Raw genomic sequence first — 21395 nt, forward strand, 5'->3', positions numbered from 1 at the left:
GCATTATTTTAGCTTTTAAATGGACTTTCACTACAGATAGTGAGGCCCAGGCACCCTCTTGTTCAGTCTGGTTAGGCCCAGGCATTGTCTTGGTCTGTTGGGTGAGGCTCCAATAGAAAAAGTTTGAGAAGCGCTGTTCTATAGTGAGCCATGATAAAGGATGCTGAAAGAGTTAATTGCACATGTGACAGACTGTAAGTGCTTGAGAGGAAGCTTGCCAGCCGCCTTCCTACCTCTGGGCCTATCACAGCCCTGCAAAAGTTTCCCTCCTTTTCTAACCTATAAGGTGCCTGCTCCACCAACAGGAAACAAGTCCGGGCCTTAGCATATAAGTCTGGTGGAGAGGCCAGGTAGAGAGGTCCAGATTAGTTTGGTTCCAGAATAGAGTGACTCAGAGCATAGTATCCTGGGGTTGTTCTCTCCAGAGCCTGGCCCTGCAGCCAGTGTCTGACGTAGTCCGAGACAAGCTGATCCTTATATCTACGAGTTCTTAAAAGCACAGACCATGGCCAAAGTAAAAAATACCTATAGATGAGTATGATACCAATATATGTCACAGATTTACAACTATACAGCAAACACAAATCAAATTGTTTCCAGCCTACAGGTAATATTACATACTCCAGCAGGTGGCGCTCATGTATAAATTGCTCTCAGATAAACAATAGATGGGGCTGTTTACAGATTATTTGACATATACAATCTTTTTGGCATTTGACATGTAGGTCTGCAGGAGCTGACCCCTCTCTATATGCAGTGGCAGTAATTCGAGTTATAGGAGGGCTAAAAGAGAAAAAAAAAACTGAGCTTAAAATTGAAGTTTTAAAACATATATTAAAAACCCTAAACTTCCACCTTTTCCCATTTATCATATAAAGATATACAGTATATATATATATGTATGTGTGTATATATATATATATATATATATATATATATATATATATATATACACTATATGTATACTATACTTGCCAGAGATTTGAAATTTACTTCTATTACAAAATCTCAAGTCTTCCAGTACTTATCAGATGCTGCATGTCCTGCAGAAGGTTGTATATTCTTTTCAATCTGACAAAGTGCTCTCTGCTGCCACCTCTGCCCATGTCAGGAACTGTCCAGAGCAGTAGCAAATCCCTGTAGAAAACCTCTCCTGCTCTCCAGACTGGAAAGAATACCCCTTCCTCTTCCTACAGCAGATGATAAGAACTGGAAGGCTTGAGATTTTTTGAATAGAAGTAAATTACAAATCTTTGGCACTTTCTGGCACCAGTTGGTAAACTACCCCTTTAATTAAACATTTACTACAATAAGAATATAAAAATATTATGTGTTATCCTGGACATCTACCACTAGAGGGCAGCAGATCCTCAGATGGAAGACACTACAGTATAGACTTCAGTACCTTTTATAATGTAAAGATGTACAGTGGCAGCAGAACATTTCAGGTATCATGTCCATGTCCTGATAGGGTTCTTCTTTAAGGTAGCATACTGGCTTTGAATCAGCAGCAACAAATGAAGGCTCCCATTCTCCTTTTGCCTAGAGGCTACACATGTAGGATAGATTAGCTTAACATTTTCAAAGACATGTTATAGTGTCCCTGCCATTTCAGAAGATTTTTGACATATCAAATGTTTTTGTGGTTGGTGGTCTGGGTGCTGAGACCCCCATTCCAACCCCCCGCTCACTGGCCGTTAGATTTAAAAGGACTTGCAATGGGTGCTAGGTGCCCTTTCCCCTTGCTGTCTGTGGGGGATAAACAGCCCTCAGCCACTTACTTCTCCCCTCTGGTCCTATTGATATGTCAGGGTCTCAGCTCCTAGACCCCGACCAATAAACACTTTTGACTTTTCACTTTGTCAAGTTAATGTTTGCCACTGACTGCTATTGTGAAAAAATATAAAATATTTATAATTATATATAATATAATATTTAGCAAATCTATAGTTTTTTTGTCTACAGACATTTCTATCTCCATGGTGACAGACTACAAACATAGCCATGTGCAGTCGGATCTTGTAGTCATGTGTCACTCCCTGCCATCTGACTGCCTCCTTCTTGTTACTTACAGATTATAGAAGAGATTACACAAGAAAAAGACTAATTTCAAGATCAGGGTTAGTTTGATTGAGGTGACTTGTAATACCACACTCAACCCGAGGACAGAGGTGGCGCTATTTCAGAAAGTAGCTGTGCTTTTTCTAATCCTGGATAACCCCTTTAAGATATGGTAATTTGGTAATATGGTAATATGGTAATTAGACTCAGGGTTAAATGGGATGGGTTTTCTATGCATACAATGCTACATTTATTAAGTGCGGATAGATCTTGTGGTATAGTGAATATTGATGTGGGTAAATCTACATTTCACAACACTCGCACAATGTTGTCAGAGGAGTCCATGGAAACGTCTACAGCCCTACAGCCATTTTTACAGTCTGCAGGTCTGGCACAATATGTCATACGCCCAGGTACATACCGCACATACACAACAAAAGCGAACATAGCTTCATGCCTGTACACAATGCCTGGCCTGACCTAGTGGGTGAGCATGTCACTTCCGCAAAAATATGTGCCCCCCCATTTACATCTAGTCACATGAGACAGTGTGAAAGTGAAAATCCCTTTAATCCGGCATCAACAGCATTTATTATAGATGCTGGATTATTGGAATATTAAGAGAATTTCTTCTAAACGTCACAGCTACATATTGGGGTCTGAGTTAACACTTGGACCCCACGGTGTTTCAATTAAATGTAGATAGGGATATATAGTAATCTAAATGCAGCAGATTGCCAGATTACCAGACTGTCTGGATAATCAGATGTCACTTTGAGGAAACTTTCCTTATTGTGAATGCAGCAGCAATGCTGGCTGAGGGGTTAGCGCAGGGGTAAGGGACCTTGGCTCTCCAGCTGTTGCAAAACTACAACTCCCATCATGCCTGGACAGCCAAAGCTTTAGCTTTGGCTGTCCAGGCATGATGGGAGTTGTAGTTTTGCAACAGCTGGAGAACCAAGGTCCCTTACCCCTGGGTTAGCGGTAGTGCAGCGCTGGGGTCCTGGGTTTGATTCTAACTCTGTACGTTCTTCCTACTGTCATGGATGTCCATCCACAAATATACTGAATTTAGATGAGAATCTGTGTACAGCGCTGTAATATATATATATATATATATATATATATATATATATATAAAACTATTAATATTATTATAATAATAATAATAATTATTATTATTATTATTATTACTATATGTATCGATCCTAATTAACACATAAGAACATAGCTTTATTTTATTCATTTATATAGCACTTCTATATGTATGCTTGTTTTTATGTATGTACGTTTATACATGGGCACAGGATCCATACCATTCGTTTATATATAGGATAGTGTGTGCCACAGATGTAACAGAGCCAACTCTGTAAAATCACGTTGCTATCCCCCATGCAGGTTAAGGGAACAGTTAAACAACAACTTTAGTTCTGCTACATTTGTCTTGTGGATATGTGATATGTTTAGATAGTTGGTTGCCTTGCTCCCACACACTAACCCGTTGGCACTTTCTATAAACATTTGCTCCGGTATACACATATATATGTATATATAGTGTGTGTGTGTGTGTGTCTATATGTGTATTTGTGTGTTTTTTCTTCTTTTTGTACTGACAAGTAGCCGAGCCATAAATATAGAGCTGGTTTAGAAATCTGTTTTGCCTGGAAGGCTTTCCTCCTGGAGCCAATAGGAATGCGGGACCCTCCCTTCTCTACCCTATAATTATGGAGTAGAACTGGTCTGTGGAGCTTTGGTTTGGTTTTATTGTACTGGGAGAAGTGCATAAGGGCTCAGCAGGGATGTGTGTGTGAAGGTCTGTTGGGATCTCTCGTCTTCTTTACATAACATGAGTGGGACCTATGAGAAGAAGATGGCCGTATTGACTGACCTGAGCACCTCCTTGAGTTGCCACTCCAAGGACTCGCCCACCCTACCCGAGTCCACTGCCACAGACATGGGCTACTACAGTGGTCCAATGGCTACTAGCCAACACGACTACTACCAGAGCCAGGCGTATTCCCAGTCGCTCAATCCGTACAACTACCACCATCATCCTCAGTTCAACCTGAGTGGACTGGTGGGACCGGAGGGCTTTATGCCCAAGGACGACTATCAGTATGGAGGTGGATACCGTTCCTATGGACATTACCGGGAAGCCCCAGCTCCAGAGTCAGGTATGTAGAGATGAGAACTGACATGTATACCTCTCGTCTTGAGAATATTACAATGAAGCAGAGTCAGAGTTTTACTTTCTTACCTGTATACCTGCAGTCCTATGTAATTCCAGAAGTAACACAAACGTATGTAGAAGGTATACCTGCAGTCCTATGTAATACCAGAAGTAACACATACTTAGGCAGAAGGTATACCTGCAGTCCTATTTAATACAAGAGTTAACGCATAGTTACGCAGAAGGTATACCTGCAGTCCTATGTAATACCAGAAGTAACACATATGTATAAAAAAAAGTATACTTGCAGTCCTATGTAATATAAAAAGTGGCACATAATTATGAAGAAAGTATGCCTGCAGTCCTATGTAATATAAAAAGTGGCACATAGTTATGAAGAAAGTATACCTGCAGTCCTATGTAATATCAAAAGTAATTCATAATTGTGAAGAAACCATATCTGCAGTCCTATGTAATACAAAAAAGTGATATATAGTTATGCAAAAGGTATACCTGCAGTCCTATGTAATACACAAAGTGACATATAGCAATGAAGAAACTATACCTGCAGTCCTCTCTGCTGTTTGAATAAGGAATGGAAGTGTCCGGGAGATAGAAGGTGATGGGAAAACAGAAGAGGAAAAGCGGCCGATGGACGGTGGTGTGGGCACCAAAAGAGAGGACACACTGTATGTGAGCATCATACAAGAGGAGGGCAAGCAAGAAGCCAAAGGGGCTAGACAGGGAACATAAGGGTAAGAGGGGCAAAGGAAAGAGGGGCATCTGCAAATATTAGGGGAGGAACAAGTGGGCTAAAAAGTCACTTAGAAGAAAGTCCCTGATGCTAAGAGGGGGCAGGGGCAGGAGATGGGGGCAAGTAAAAGAGAGCATAGAGGAAAGGATTCTAGGAAAGAGAGTTACAGGCAGCCAAAATAGATGACACAAGATGAAAACATCCTGATGCGGCTCAGTTTTTACTCTTTACTTTCTATAGGCTTCCTTTACCCTAATAATTCCATGTTCACATCTGGAGATGTGGGATTATTACCTCTTATTATACATAGTTTTATAAGGAATGAATATGGGACTGCAAGAAAATAATAAGTGTAATAGCATCAACCCACATATTGGCCCAGGTAAAATTAGGACTCGTTCACATCTGTCAATAGCACTGGGATTTCGGCTTCGGTCCGGCCTTTATCACCTAACTCCAGTGGTGGTGGAACTACAACTCCCAGCCTGCTTTGACAACTGCAGGCCGCAGGGACCATTGGTCACCACCATACAAAACTAACATAGCTCTACTGCCATTTTTTATGATTAAAGTCACAAAAACCATATAAATATATATAATTAATAATTAAAATATATGTAGATATATAAAGTGGATATTACACCACTCTTTCATACACACACTGACAGGGATAGCAAACATCTTCTATACGAGGTAATTTTTTTAAGGTGGCTTCACAAGAAGGGACAATTCATAGCCACTTATTTATTTATATATATATATATATATATATATATATATATATATATATATATATATATATATGAATTCTGGACCCTAAAATGTGTCCCTATGTACTGTCTTTACATAATAAAACTATAGCTGTATGGGGGGGGGGGGGGGGGGGGGGGTTCATTATAGACGCTGGGTTGGTTCTGTAAAGGACAGGGGATTTGTTACATAGACGACGTCTTTCATCATTTTTAAGGCTCCGTACCTGTGCGTGACTGACAGCCGCTTATAAGGAGAGGGGCTTATGGGGGTCTGGCTGCCTTTCTGTCTGCCACTTTAATCAGGGTGAATTTCTACCTTTACTGCAGATATTCTCTGATGTACCACGTCCCTCCCTTCCTGTCTCTTCTCTAATCCCAAGCTCCTGTTTACCTGTCTGCCAATATACAGGCTGTCTGTCTATCTACTGTACATCTAAGGTGTGTAAAACGTCGAAGACAACCAAGCTGTTTGACTTGATCTTCTTATATCCTGACTGTCTGTCTCTGGCTAAAGCTAGGCAGGTTGAGTGTCGCTACTTATATCCAGGCTGTCTATGACTAAGCCGTCTGTCTCTACCAGTATTAAAAACTGAGGTGTCTCTCGGTTTAGTATGTCTGGGTCCTCAGTGTTTTCATCAGCTAATAGGGTCCATGTATATATACCTTTAAACCAAGAATATGGGTTCACATTGGCAACTTTAAGAAATTTTATGCCTAAATGTAAGGGGCCACTATGCATCTATAGGGGCATTGTCTACCACCTACACACATAGACTTAATATATAATGTCAAATTATAATTTGGCCGTGACTGATGGTGAGCTGAAATCTTCTCAAGGACATTGCCATCATGTCTCTCCAATGTTATACTATCTTCATATTAAGATTTTTTTTTTGCTTTAAAATGATCCAGTGTTCTAGTATGAGGTTAAACCATGGTGGTCATTTCAAATTGTATTGGATGAGGGACTAATATTAAGAATTTCACGATATTTATTCTTTATAAAGGTTAATTGTAGACTAGGTCATAGTTTTGATATGCCGAATTCTAGAAGACTACCAAGTCCACAAAGTCGAAGATGGACCAAAGTAATTACCTATCTCATTCTATAGGCAAGTCCTTCAGGGTTGCATTCTCAGGTATGCCCATACCCCCTCATTTCAAGGGTCTTTTGATCAGTAGACCCTGGAAAAGATGATGAACAATAGACTTTGTAGAAACGAACAGTGGTCAAGCCTTATGGAGACTCCGGGTTCAGGGCTCTTGGACTGATGTCAACACTGTATTCACCATTGAGGCTCGTGAGGCACATGCCTTCGGCAAAACTGTTGAAGCTCAGGACTGAGATAAAAAGATGGTAGACAGATGTGCCCCTAAGATATACTGAGACAATGACCCACAGTACTTGAGAGGTATTCAAGACAGGCAGGGCCAATTAGGAGACAAAGGGGCTAAAGAGACATAAATAGATAGGAGGTGCACATACTTTAAAGAAAGTGCATCACTTTGTAAACTTAGGTTTCTTGTTGCCTTCATGGAGACATTGGTGGTCATGGTTGGAGGAGGTCATTCTTTAAAAATGGATGATCGGAGATTGAAATATTAGAATAGGTAACATCAAGGAGAAGGCCAAACTTGTAAGCTCAATATAAACTGGACATGTCCGGCATTTGTAGACAGGCCCAATAACGTGTAAGAGGTAGATGTTAGGAGGAGACAGTTGTAGGATAAATTTAAGTTATGCTTTACTTTTTTGGGGTGGAGGGGAATAGTGATGAAGGTACATTGTTGCAGGAAAGTAGATATTATTGAAGGACCAATATCCAATACACAATCATTAAGTCACGACAGGGTCAACCATATGGATTGAAGTCCAAAAAAATCAATTCTCAAACATCCTATATCTTCCTTGCAGTTTCCATAAAGGAGGAACCAGAAACGGAGGTACGAATGGTCAATGGAAAGCCAAAGAAGGTCCGAAAACCGAGGACTATCTACTCTAGTTATCAGCTTGCAGCACTGCAGAGACGCTTTCAGAAGGCCCAGTACTTGGCGCTACCTGAGAGAGCAGAACTGGCGGCTCAGCTGGGACTAACACAGACACAGGTAATAACAAACAACAGTATATAATAACACACTGTGCTACATGGCAATAACAGAGATGTGCCCCGGCAAACAATGTCATGACAATGAGAGCAGGGGCGTAACTACCACTATAGCAGCCATAGCGGCTGCTATGGGGCCCGCCGCATCAGGGGGCCCCATGGCCTGCTCCTGCAATACACTGGGCCCCTGAGCCGTCATCATTTGCAGCATCGGGTGGTCCTGCTGGGCTCCTGGGTTTTGCAAATGTCCCTTTAACTCCTGACCACAGCTAGCAGTTATGTAGTTATGACTTCACTTGACCGTTTAGTGGTCAGTCGGGGGGGGGGGGCCCAATCAAAAGTTTGCTATGGGGCCCAGCCATTTCTAGTTACGCCCCTGAATGAGAGAGATAGGGATCTGTGCGCTGTGACATGCAGATACCTCCGAGGAGCCTTGGTTTTGGTCAAATATGTAATAACACGGCTGGTTGTGTAATAATCCTGCACATCAAAGTAATAGGCTTTGGCACAAGAATAAACAGCGCCGGGTATTTTATGGGCATTGCATAACAAAAACAGAAAACCAAATCCTGGCAAAGCTAAAGGAAGATTAATGTTCCTGCATAATATATGCGCACAGGTGACAACATAGAAGACATGTGCAACTATCTGATGAAACTGATCTACTGTATGATTCCCAAAGGCCCAATACACTTTATATAGTTTATTGAGGCCTCCTGAGTCTCCACCGACAGATCATGTCAGAGGTGATAGGGGTCGAGTATAGAGAATTTTCACTGCTCCGCCGTACTTGGAAAGATAAGCCAGTGCCTGGCAGCTTACCCCTCCCAGCCCCATAGGGTGCACGGCCAAACATCCACATGTGTGGGGAGGACAGGAGAGGTAACTGTCAGACGGCAATTGTTTGGTCGACAGTTATTGAAGGTGTATAGGTACCTTAAGACAAGACCTGAAGGGGTGGAGCATGACAAAGTTTCTCTTTTTTGTATTCTTAGAATTCCTTTGTCATGCTCTGCCCCCTTAAGCCCTACACTTCCCATAGCACAGTGTATGAATTTTGCCCGGTGAATTCCTTTAAATCTCAATGCTATTTTTTTTGTAACAAACCCAACACCTCAAAAAGTTTGGTATAACGTCCATCCCCTATACATAACATGACATGTACTGATGTCTGTACCATTAAGCAGACATTAAGTGGTCTGACTATACAGAGTTAATAGGAGAGAGCGATAGTGAGTTAAACCACACTATAACAAATATTAGGCCAGTTTCCCCTATTCACGTGCATATTTGGTTTGCTCAAGGTGGATGTTCTTTAAAGTTCTTTAAAGTGTTGGGGAAAACAAAGGCTTGTATAGGGAAAAGGGTTTGGCCCAGGTACGGTAAGTATTAGAGTAACGGGATCCTATAAGTAATATCTGCCAACAAAAATCTCATGTCTAAAGCCAACAAAAGGTATATAGAAGCTAGAAGGAGGCATGTGCACCATGACCCTTATCAGGAGACACTACTGAATGCCAAAGGACCTTGAAAATTAAGTGGTAGACTGCACTGGATGTGTCCAGCTAAAAAGATGCGTTATACTGGAATGTAATAGCTGGAGTCAGAAGACCCCAGTCTGCTAAAGGTTGTCCAGTTAAACCTATGAAAGCCAGTGAAAGCCTATTGGTCACATACACATTTCCATGGCTGGAAATCTGTGCATGTTGTCAACGCGTCACTAACATGCATGATGAATTTTGTCCTTGTCCTTTTTGTAAAGAGTCAACTGAGGTATAGTGAAGGGTGGGAGATGTCAGGGTGGGGTGTTTATGGTCAGGGAGGTGGTATCCTGAGGCTTCCTCATACCAATTTACAAAACACAATGTTGCTGTGAAACTGGGTTTGGTCCTTTTGGAGAAGAGCTTGGGATGAGTCACAGGGCGGGGGAAAATCGGGACAGAGGTGTAGAGCGAGTGTGGGGGTAGGAAGGATCTAGAGCGAAAGCAAAACACTTCCCAGAAAAACATGAACATCAAGTGATTACATCTGAAGGATCTATCACCGACAAGAAGAGAGTCCTGCTAGGTCCAAGGACATCGAGGACACTCTAGTGATCTTGCTTTTTTTTTTCCTGTGCTACCTCGTGTCTAGCATTTCACTCTATCTTGTACAGTTCATAGAAAGTCATTTCAGATATCATTGTTTTCTCGAAAATTGGAGGAAAAAAACTACAAAAACATAAGAATGTATAAACCCCATGAAAATTTTTGAGAATTTCAAAATAAATTGCCTCCATCCAAACATTTTTCACAATTTGTACAATCTGGGATGATCTTATAATAATTCTGTTTTTACTTTTGCCCTCCAGGTCAAGATTTGGTTCCAGAACCGCAGGTCAAAATTCAAGAAACTTTACAAGAACGGTGAGGGTCCCGGATTGGAGCACAGTCCCAACAACAGTGATTCGATGGCTTGCAATTCTCCTTCTTCTCCACCTATGTGGGAACATAGTAGAAGCAGAACCCCTCAGCAACAAAGTCTTCCTCACTGTTCATCCCCAAGCTATCTTGAGAACTATAACCAATGGTATAACCAACAAAACCAACCAGGACCTCATCTACAGCCCCCCGACGCTCTACACCAACCTCCACCTAATACAGTGTATTAAGTGACAGAGACATTGAAGTTAGTTCAGATGGAGTAAACATATAGCATCCTCTTCAGCTTTGACTAAGAGAGTGTATTATGTCTTGTATTTGGGCTACAGACTCTATTTATGTGGCATTGGTAAAAAAAGAACAATTTTGTAAGATATTTTTGAAGGACCAATATCCACCTAAAGCCCCCAAGCAAAGGCCTATGGATTGCCATAAAATGGAAAGACTTGTTATGGACGCAGGTCCACCACTTCCTATGTGACCTCATTCCTCAGCCGGACATAGAAAGGTCTATCATCAGGAGATCCATAATTTTCTAGCCAACCCAACACAAGAACGAATCATACTTTTGTCGCCATAGTGTGATAGAGAACTTCTCCAGGATCTTCAAGACTCTTGAGACACATGGGACACTGTATGTCAAGATGGGACCTGTATGTCAAGATGGGTCCTGGTCCCACCACACAAAGCGACGTTGTCATATTTAATGAGAATTCAGGAGGCAATTTTAACTTATTTTTGTAATATTTTTGGGGGAAATGTATGGAATAGGAGGGGATTAAATGTCAGAATTACAAGGAGGGTGGCATGAGGATGTTAATGCGTGAATGCAAATTAAACTATTGCATTTTGCTGAATAAGCAGCAGATTTTCAAGCGTGGTTAAGGTCTTTATTGCTTACATCTTAAGTTGTTCTGTAGGTAGGGCCAACTGCAGAGGTGTAGATGATCCGGTTCCCCCAATGTAAAATCTGTTATAGGATACCTATAGGATATAATCCTGATGTCTTCTATGGGTCAAGATGCAACTGAGTGGTGATGAATGGTTATTTTTTCACACCATAGAACTCGATAGGTCTCATGTACCTCAGGGGTGGTAACCTTGTCATTCACAGCAACCAATCAGAGCCCTTGTTACTTTTTTGGAGTGTAGTAGTTTAAAATATTTATGCCCCTTTCACACTAGAGAAACATGTCAACTCTTTGAGCGGAGAGGCGCCCGAGCCCTACCATTCAAACAGATAGAAGGCAGGGGGGGGAGTTCCGCCGATTCTGTAGTGTGAACAGGCCCTTAAGCTGAACATTGTGTAATTGGGAAAGGCAACAAGGCTACTTAAAATTTTTGGGTGAAATATTATTTTTGTACTTTACATTGCGAAATATGAGTGAACATTAGAGAGGCCTTCCCACCACTTGTATTGTATGTCACATTGTGAATTTCCATTGGTGTTTGCAACAGTAGTCTGCTTCTATGTATCTCAACTAAAAAAGAAAAATTCCCCACACCCTAAGTGGTGTGTTTACATGGCAACAAACAAAACTTTACTACAGGTCTAATGATTCCCCTGCAAGGTCTAATGACTCCCCTGCAAGGGCCAATATGATGGTCAGTACTACCTTGTGTCAGTCCAGAGAAGGGGCTGCTCCATTAATCACTTGGTACATCAGTATGTTTACTCTGCCAGTAATTGGCTGAGCAGGCACTTCCCTGTGCCAACACTGATACAAGGAGTAAGTACTGACAGAGGGGTGGTAGTGGGGGATTGGGGAAGGTGAGTATAATTTTTTTTGTTACGTATCTTATCGCAGCTGAATTACATATAAAATAGTCCCCCGTATATCCCTTTAACCTGAAAAAAAAGTTTAAGAGGAGCAGAGGGAAGAAAGTAATATCAGAATTATCTGACTACACAGGGCTTGTTTGTAGTCTGTAACCATGGAGACACAGACTTAAAAAGGACAAAACAAACCCTTTAAACACACCAGTGGAAAAGATTTACCCTCTTGGAATTGACACAATTTTTCACTCAGACTGTTCATTATTGATCAGAATATTTTCACACGGTAATAGAATATTCTGTGGCCTTATGCCTATCGGTGACAGATGCCGTTGTGTATGATTGTGTTTTTACATATCTGTAGGTTCTGGGTGGTCTAAATGGTTGACAATTGAGTTAACAAGTTCTTCTTATAATCCACTATAGAAGGGGCAGCTAATGTTCCTTGAGTTTTTGGCCACTCAGCAAACCATGGGGCTGACCTATGTGATGATGTCATCAATTAAATTGGTCTACTGGCATAAAGCCCAGGCTGGTATCTATATTTTATGTGGATGTAAGTATATATAGTATTAGGCACATTCCTGTGTCCTGCTGCCAGTCAGGGGCTGACACACACATGGTAATAAAAATAGGCGTGTGCTTGTGCCCTATACTTTCCCCACACCCATATAACAAGATATACTATAGTCAGACCAGCCCTCCTCCTACTCACCAGCTTCAAGCCCTTACTCACAGCACAAGACCTATTTACATGTGTAAAATAAGAACGGCGACACAAGTCATCCAGGAGGGAATGTGTCCACAACCTCAACACGTCAACTTACCAGATCCAGTTTGGAATTTTAGAGGTCAGAGAACTTCAGGGCTAGACCTGTAAGGTGGGCCACATAGTAGGTCAGGGGTTCTCTCTGAGAACAAAAAGATTGGGGTGAGATCTCTTCTCTCCTCTGACTTCACCTGTTAGTGGAGAATTGGGTGGCCAACTACATATCAGACAGTTGTCCAGTCTAGCTAAATTTGATAGACTCAGCCTACATTTCTATTTTTTTATTTTTTTTTAATAGTAGTTGAACAGGCTGGTGGTTGAGGTACTTCAGCCCCATCTACTTTTGCTGCCTTCTTTGGAGGTCATATGTCACAGGAAGAGGTCACTCCACTGCCCATCCACCACAGCTCTTGGTTCTTAATCATCCATGACCCCTGTTTTGGGGTATAGGCAATGCCCTTCATGTGTCCATGACCCAGCAGGGGGTCCTACAGACTATATGTTGGGCATCTTAGCACAGCAACTTCTCAGCCCCTCGACTTATTAGCTCAATAATACAGTGTCGGGAAACCCCTGAATTTCTTGTAGACTGTAACAACCCCTTCCCCTAAAATGCAAATATAACACTCCGTGCCTACAGTTTCTTACAGGGCTTCTTATGCTAGCCCCCCCAGTCTCCGACCTAACAGCATGGTGCAGAAGGATAATGGTTCCCCGACGCCATGTTGCAATCTGCACTTAGATACCATCAAGCTTTCTAAGTGAACAGGATAAGCAGTACACATCATACGCAAAGCAGAAATGTAAGTAGAGGTATCTAGCTATCGAAATCTCTATTTTTCTATAAAACATTACATCGTCCATAGTCCGGAGTTGAAGAGTTGCCAGCCGTTTCAGTTCGGTTGGCAATGAGAAACTCAACTAAACTGATATTCATACAGTCACAAATACTATTATTTACACATTTAGATGTAGATACACCCTTTTCAGGTTAGATACACTAACTTGGATGGGCAGAAAACAAGTCAATGGCTTTTGCCCCAAGGTTATTTCTAAAGGATTGGGTTTTGGGTAGGGTGTGGATGGCCTCGGGACTGCTGTGAGACAATGGACAAGCAGCAGGTGGGGGCAGATCTCAGAGACAGCAATGAAACAAACGTCTGTAGCTATAAGCACTGGCATGCAGTAGTCTATGGGGGTGGGGGGCACCTGAACACTGTTTCGGGTCTATGTAGGAGGTTGGATAGTGGGACAAAAATATTGCTGGCATTAATATTAGAACTGGACAATAGGGCAAAGAGGCTTACACTATAGCAGGGGTGGGGAACCTCCGGCCCGCGGGCCGCATCCGGCCCCTGACACCTCCGGATGCGGCCCGCGGCACCCCTGTGACATGCGCTGCTCTGGAGGAGAAGGAGCCGGCATTCACAGCTTCCTCCTGTGTCTGTGACAGTTACCAGACACAGGAGGACGCTGTGTATGCCGGCTCCTTCTCCTCCAGAGCGGGACACGTCTTCTGTGGTTTGCGGCTCTCCTGTCATGTGCGCCGCGGTGGTGAGGCAGGAGCCGGCATACACAGCATCTTCCTGTGTCTGTGCCGGCTCCTTCCCCAGCAGAGGGGCGCACGTCCTGTGACTCCTGCGGGCCGCGCGCGATGACGTCATTTCACCGCGCGCCGCCTGCAGGAGAAGACCGGCACAGAAGAGAGGAGGGAGAAGAGGACCTGGATAGCGTGGGAGCGGAGGAAAGGTGAGTGGGATGTTTATTTTTTTTTATTTGGGGCAGGCACTGGGGATTAACTAGGCCACCAGGGACATGACTGGGGGGGATGGGGGGTTAAGAAGGCCACCAGGGACCTGACTGGAGGGTTAAGAAGGCCACCAGGGACCTGACTGGGGGGTTAAGAAGGCCACCGGGGACCTGACTGGGGGGTTAAGAAGGCCACCAGGGACCTGACTGGGAGGTTAAGAAGGCCACCAGGGACCTGACTGGGAGGTTAAGAAGGCCACCAGGGACCTGACTGGGGGGTTAACTAGGCCACCAGGGACATGACTGAGGGGGTTAAGAAGGCCACCAGGGACATGACTGGGGGGTTAACTAGGCCACCAGGGACATGACTGAGGGGGTTAAGAAGGCCACCAGTGACATGACTGAGGGGGTTAAGAAGGCCACCAGGGACATGACTGGGGGGTTAACTAGGCCACCAGGGACATGACTGAGGGGTTAACTAGGCCACCAGGGACATGACTGAGGGGCTTAACTAGGCTACCAGGGACATGACTGGGGGGTTAACTAGGCTACCAGGGACATGACTGGGGGGTTAACTAGGCCACCAGGGACATGACTGGGGGGTTAACTAGGCTACCAGGGACATGACGGGGGGCTGACTAGGCTACCAGGGACATGACTGGGGGGTTATCTAGGCTACCAGGGACATGACTGAGGGGCTAAACTAGGCTACCACGAACATCACAGAGGGGCTTAACTAGGCTACCAGGGACATGACTGGGGTATTAACTAGGCTAGCAGGGACATAACTGGGGGGATTAACTAGGCTAGCAGGGACATGACTGGGGGGATTAACTAGGCCTACCAGAGGCATCATTGGGTGTGGGGGGGGGGGTAATTAGGCTACCAGGGACATGACTGGGGGGTTAACTCAGGCTACAGGGTATCACTAAGGATTCACATCAGGTACAAGGGGCATCACAGAGGGTTAACTACAATAGCAGGGGCATTAGGGGAACAATACTTTGCCTTGCCCCGGGTGCTGCAAACCCACGCTACCCTGCTGCGCACGGTATGCGGCCCTCAAATGATTTTATAAATGCCCGACCGGCCCTCGACATGGAAAAGGTTCCCCACCCCTGCACTATAGGATGGTTTGTGGTTTGCACTATAGGTAGTATGGTCAGGGAGTCATTGTTGGGGAATGTGGATGATGCTATTGGGGACACTGGCATTGGCATTATAAGGGGCACAGCTGGCAGCACACTGGCACTGTTGGGAAGCACTGTAGCTAATATAGCTTCAGCAGAAGTGGAGGGTCAAAAGGTGTTAGGTATACATAGGTTTCCACTATGTTGCCTGCATAAACCTGGAACATACTCAAACACTAGAGCTGCTTCGGCACACGCTAACCATAGACTGTGCCACCCCTTAATAGACTTCTACCAGTCCTGCTGGGACTAACACCAGGACAACTGGTGCACAAGGTTATTGCTGCCATGTAGTTCAGGGCTAAGCACTCATACTAGGACATGTGGTTTTTAACTTGCGATATTTTTCCAGTTACATATTTCCACACTATACGTAACACTTATACGTGTGGTGCTTAGTCACGGAGGCCAGGCTATAGGAAAGTATGAACTTTGCAATCCACAGGAGCCTGTCACTACTATTCTACTCTATACATTGCTGTTCTGTTGTTTTTATCCTGATCCAGGTACGTTCTATGCTACCTGTGTATCTGGGTGTATCTAGGTGTACAGTAGTCCAATGCCCATGGAGAGGTTCTGTCCTTTAAATGGTTTATATTTTAATGAAGTAAAGAGTAGAATACACCATCTTTCCTATTTTTGATAAGGAACATCGTGTTGACCAATCATCTTTTCCGATACTTAGCATGACCGGGTCATTGAAAGTACTTGAATTTTTTCCATACCCTACATCACTGTCAGCTCATCTCATTTATCCTTTTATACACAAATTTGCATAACCACGCCCCTCTATACACAAATTTGCATAACCACGGCCTTTTGCTAAATTATCCATAGGGATTGTTCGCTAGTAAGCTTTGGTCCCAACCTTGGAGAAGAACTGGCTGGCTAGACTTTCCTTTACCCGGCCTTAAAATTTAGTTTTATGCTCTGCGTTAAGGATGGTCTGAACCTGCCGAGGTTCGGGTTCGTGTGAACCCGAACGCTTAGCATCAGATTCCTGCTGTCTGCCCGCTCCGTGCAGCGGGTGGATACAGCGGGAGGACCGCCTGGAAAACTGAGATACAGCCTATGGCTATGGCTGTATCCCAGTTTTCCAGGCGGTCCTCCCGCTGTATCCACCCTCTCCATGGAGCGGGCAGACAGCGGGAATCATATGAACTCGAACCTCGGCCGGTTCAGACCATCCCTACTCTAGGTCTCTATCTTAGTACCCCGGCCAAGACTGGTACCAAAACCTTAGGCAAATGTCTTGACAATTAGCTCATTAGAAGACCATGGCAACAAAAAATGAATGAAGCTAAAGAGGTATTCCAAGAAAAACGAACAAAAGGTAAGAGATTATCCGACCTCGGTACGCCCCACCAATCTCTGTATCGGCCCCCGCTGGCTCTGTTATGAATAGAGCATCAGGTACAGCGCGTGACTATCAAGCCAACGGAAAGAACCAAGTACAGCGCTCGTCCAGTGTACCCGGCTCGGTTATTGGTGTAGGGTACCGAGGTTGGACCCCCTCAATCTCCTACTTTTTCCCATCCTTTGGATAGGGGAAAAGTTAATTTTTCCTGAAATGCCCCTTTACTGTAGGTATATTGTAAAACAGATGTATGTAGGTCACCATATCATGGAGAAAGGGAAAATTACTGGTGCCTGCACTATAAGGAAAACTTCCTATGAGTCAGGATGCATCCCAGAGAGTGAGATTGCTTCACCGCTGTCTCTGGTTGAGTCAGGCATTTTCCTAATCATTGATTTTTATCAAACTTCATGCAAATGCAAATATGTAAAAAAAAAAGAAATCCTATGTATGAATTAAACATAAAGAACTGTATAGAAGCTGGCATCCCAGGCTCACACAGAGGGATGGGGATCGTTTTCATTTACAGGATCGGTAATAAAGAGTTTATCTGAACACTACGTAAAAAACACGGCCCTATTTCATAACAAGGGTGTATTTGCACAAACAACGGCTGTTATTTGTGCAAATATGCCGTTGCTATGAAATACGGCCGTGTTTTTTACATAGTGTGAACCCAGTCTTAAATTGCTCTTGAAGGCCTGCTTCGGGGAGGGTAGCCTCGATAGTTGATGAGGGACTGGAGTCAATGTACTTTAAGGTGAACACATCACTCAGATTTTTTTTCTTACTGATTAAAACCACATACGGAAACATTTTTTCCTTTGTAATTTTTTATGTTATTTTGTTTGTACATTATTATAGTGGCAGTCTTTTTACCTGAGCTGACCCTGATATATATATATATGTTTGTGGGTTTTCTTTCCCTACTGGTGTCACTTCTCACTGTGCTCCTGCCTATCATGAGGAAGACACTGCTATAAAGAGATCTGTACAGAGCAGGAAGTCTCAGCTTATTATTAGGCCTAGTGGTTAGAATAGAAACTGCACAATATAAACATCCAAACAATATGTCATTTTCTGATCATGCATTACTTTTAAGCAGCATCTGAAGGGTTATTTTTTTTTTTACTTTACTATGTGAGGAAAAATCAATATATAAATCATATGAAAATGTAAAATAAGGGCCAACAACAAGGGCCTATGTACCTTTAAGCCAAGCCAACAACTACGGGATCAATGGAAAGATGGAGGGCCCAACGCTGAATGGTCAAAGCCCTTTTGACATTGGTTATTAAGTAGCTGTGTGCAGAGGTATAACTAAAGGCCCGGGCACAAAAGTTTAGCGCGGCCGCCTCAAACAACTTGTCTAGACAATATAGCCAGCCATAACCTCCATAACGTTTAAATATATCGCTAACAATGTTCCAATACAGAACTGCATCAAGCAAATATTACCATACTGTGACTTAACAATGAGCTATAACACTTTCACATACAGGTCTGTATATTATCCAGAGAAATAGTATTAAAGGAGTGTTCCAGCAAAAAAAAAAAAATTCTAATCTAATGCTTTCATAAAGTTATATAGATTTGTTATTTACTTCTATTTAGTCTTCCAGTACTTACCAGCTGCTGTATGCCCTGCATGAAGGGGTAGATTTTTTCCAGCGTGACACAGAGAATTCACCAATTCATGCTTTCTGCTGCCACCTCTGTCTGTGACAGGGACTGTCCAAAGCAATAGCAAATTCTGCATACTGCAGGACATACAGCAGCTGATAAGTATGAGAAGACTGGAGATTTTTAAATAGAAGTTATTTACAAACCTATAAAACTTTCTGACACCAGTTAATATGAAAGTTTGCTGGAGTCCCTATTTAAACAGAATCCAGGTCTACCACAGTGTGGATATGTTTACATTACGTGAACATCCGGCCGTTCTGTGACCCCGTATCGGCCGGGCGATCTTTCCGGGCGCGGAGCTCTGATCCGGGCGCATCAGCGCGCGCCCGCATAAGAGCTTGCCATAGCACACAGTAAAGCAAGCGGCCGGAGCCGCTCGCTTCACTGTATGAACTGACAGGTCTTTCTGCGTCCGGAATTCACTGAATTCCGGCCGCAGAAAACTGACCTGTCAGTTATTTGCGGCGCTGCATGGGATCCCAGCCGGAGGGCATACGATGTGTGGACGCTCCGGCCGGGATCCCATTGAAAGTAAGGTTATGTTCCACCCCGCAAAACTACGGCCGTAGTTCTGCGGCGAGAACTACGGACGTAGTTTTACGTAGTGTGAACATAGCCTAAAGGATATTTTATTTGTCCCTGATGGTGTAGGAGAGTAAAAAGGTTAAAGGAGTACTCTAGAGAAAAATAAAATTTTTTATAAAACAACAGGTGCCAGAAAGTCAGGCTGGGTTCACTATTGATTTTTGTAGTCTGTTTAAAGTATCCGTTCAATGGGGGGGAAAACTGATGGAATTGTGTGTATCCATTTGGATCTGTTTTTCCATTGACTTCCAATATAAAAACAAGGATCAAAACGTTTTTTTTTTTATTTTTTATTAGCATACACAAAAAAGTGGTTGACCACGTTTTTGCATACATTAAAAGTAACCACAGTGAGGGACATTTACTAAGGAGTCTACTGTGTGCAACTATTCTAATGAGGATTGATGTGTATTTTGTTCCAATATCTTGTGACTGATTTATTAACATGTAGCACTGCTATAGTGAATGTATCTAAGTAAAATGTCGCAAAAATGCAAAAATTGCGCAGGCATATTCACCTGGTACTGACCAGACATGGGCCTGCACCTGTTTGTGCGACTTTTTAAGAAGTCGCAAATGATAAATTGGACGTTAATCCTGGATTATACAAACTTTTGGGTGAATACTTAAAACAGGCAGATTAAAAAAAAAGTTGCATCTAAAAAATATTCGCCTGTCGAATACTGGTTCATAAATAGAATTCACAACAGAGCAAGTTTGTCAGCTCACCCCCATAATGCTGGTCTCTCTTGCACCATCAGCGTCCCAGGAAGGAGCACGTGGAGAATACTCGGGCCATATCCCGGCAAAGTAATGTAGAAAAAATGAAAATGGATCCCGCAGCTCCGATAAAATGTCGAAAATTTATTGAAACATAAATAAAAAATAACAAAGTGATAAATATCACGCCGGCGCGTTTCGGGTATAACCCTTAGTCATGGTAGTCAGCCAATCACTGTTCAAGCGGCGTGGCCAGCAGTGATTGGCTGAGCTTCCTGTCACTGTGGCTGTGCTGATCAGGGAGAAGCTAGGACAATGGGGAGTGTGGAGAGGTAAGTATAAAGTTTATTATTTTACTTTACACATCCCTTAGGCGAGGTGGCAATACATGGACGGCAGACAGACATTTTTAAACATATTAAAAGACAATGATCCGATGATTGGCTCATTGGCTGAACGTTGTTTTTAATACACACTGATATCTGCCTGAATGGGCCTGATTCGACAGATTATCGCCCCATGTAATAGGGCCCTGACATATTCGGGAAATTGGACCACCAAGGATTATGGAAAGGGTCAAACAAAGACCAGACCCACCCTTCCTAGGTGGTGAAACCTGCCACTATAATTGGGGATTTAGCCACTATTTATGTCAATGGCAAATGTACCTTATCCCATGCTATATGGCCCCCACTTGGTAAATCGGTTGTGGTCATCTTACAAGGGAATCTCTGCCATGAGTTTTAATGCAGTGAGTCATACATGTTTTGCCATGTTCTTGTGCCTCGTAAAAACAGCTTGCATGCCACACTGATCGAGCTGGAAGGCGGCTACGAGGGATGATTTACTTGTCTTGAATTGCTGGGATAATGGTGGACATAAACACGCTATATTCGTAAGTTTCTCCAACCACTTGGCAGCCATCTTGATTAATGGGACAAAATAATTGCAAGATACTTTCTAAATGTATTGTGCCCATGTAAAAATGCTAAATGATGCCTAGTGCCAATGTAACCTGCACATCTGTTGGGTTGTCTTTTGCCCATGTGGTCCGGTCTATGCCTCTGCTATGTTCTGGCACATTCTGCTCTTGCTGTTCCTGGCTCAGCCCATAGGGTGCAGGAGTGCACTGGCTCCATCTCATTAAGTGCCAATGCACACATGTAAATGTATCCCCCACCAATCACCACTAAGCACTTTCTATATCCGTCAGCTCTAACATTACCAATATGGTTCCTAGTTGTCTGTATGTGATTGTGTTAGGCTATGTGCACTCACAGTAAGAGACCGGCCATTCTGG

At 43.2% G+C, this 21395-nt stretch overlaps 1 protein-coding gene across 1 annotated transcript; it reads left to right on the top strand.

Moving 5' to 3' along the window:
- Window positions 1–3824: 3824 nt before the first annotated feature.
- DLX3 (distal-less homeobox 3) lies at window positions 3825–11137 on the top strand. Its single transcript, XM_069952196.1, has 3 exons — window positions 3825–4235; window positions 7653–7843; window positions 10193–11137. The coding sequence occupies exons 1-3, from the start codon at window positions 3908–3910 to the stop codon at window positions 10490–10492; spliced, it is 819 nt and encodes a 272-aa protein (XP_069808297.1). The 5' UTR covers window positions 3825–3907; the 3' UTR covers window positions 10493–11137.
- The last annotated feature ends 10258 nt before the right edge of the window (window positions 11138–21395 follow it).

The sequence above is a fragment of the Dendropsophus ebraccatus genome, chromosome 14 (genome assembly GCF_027789765.1).
Source record: "Dendropsophus ebraccatus isolate aDenEbr1 chromosome 14, aDenEbr1.pat, whole genome shotgun sequence".
In the NCBI taxonomy this organism is placed as follows: Eukaryota; Metazoa; Chordata; class Amphibia; order Anura; family Hylidae; genus Dendropsophus; species Dendropsophus ebraccatus.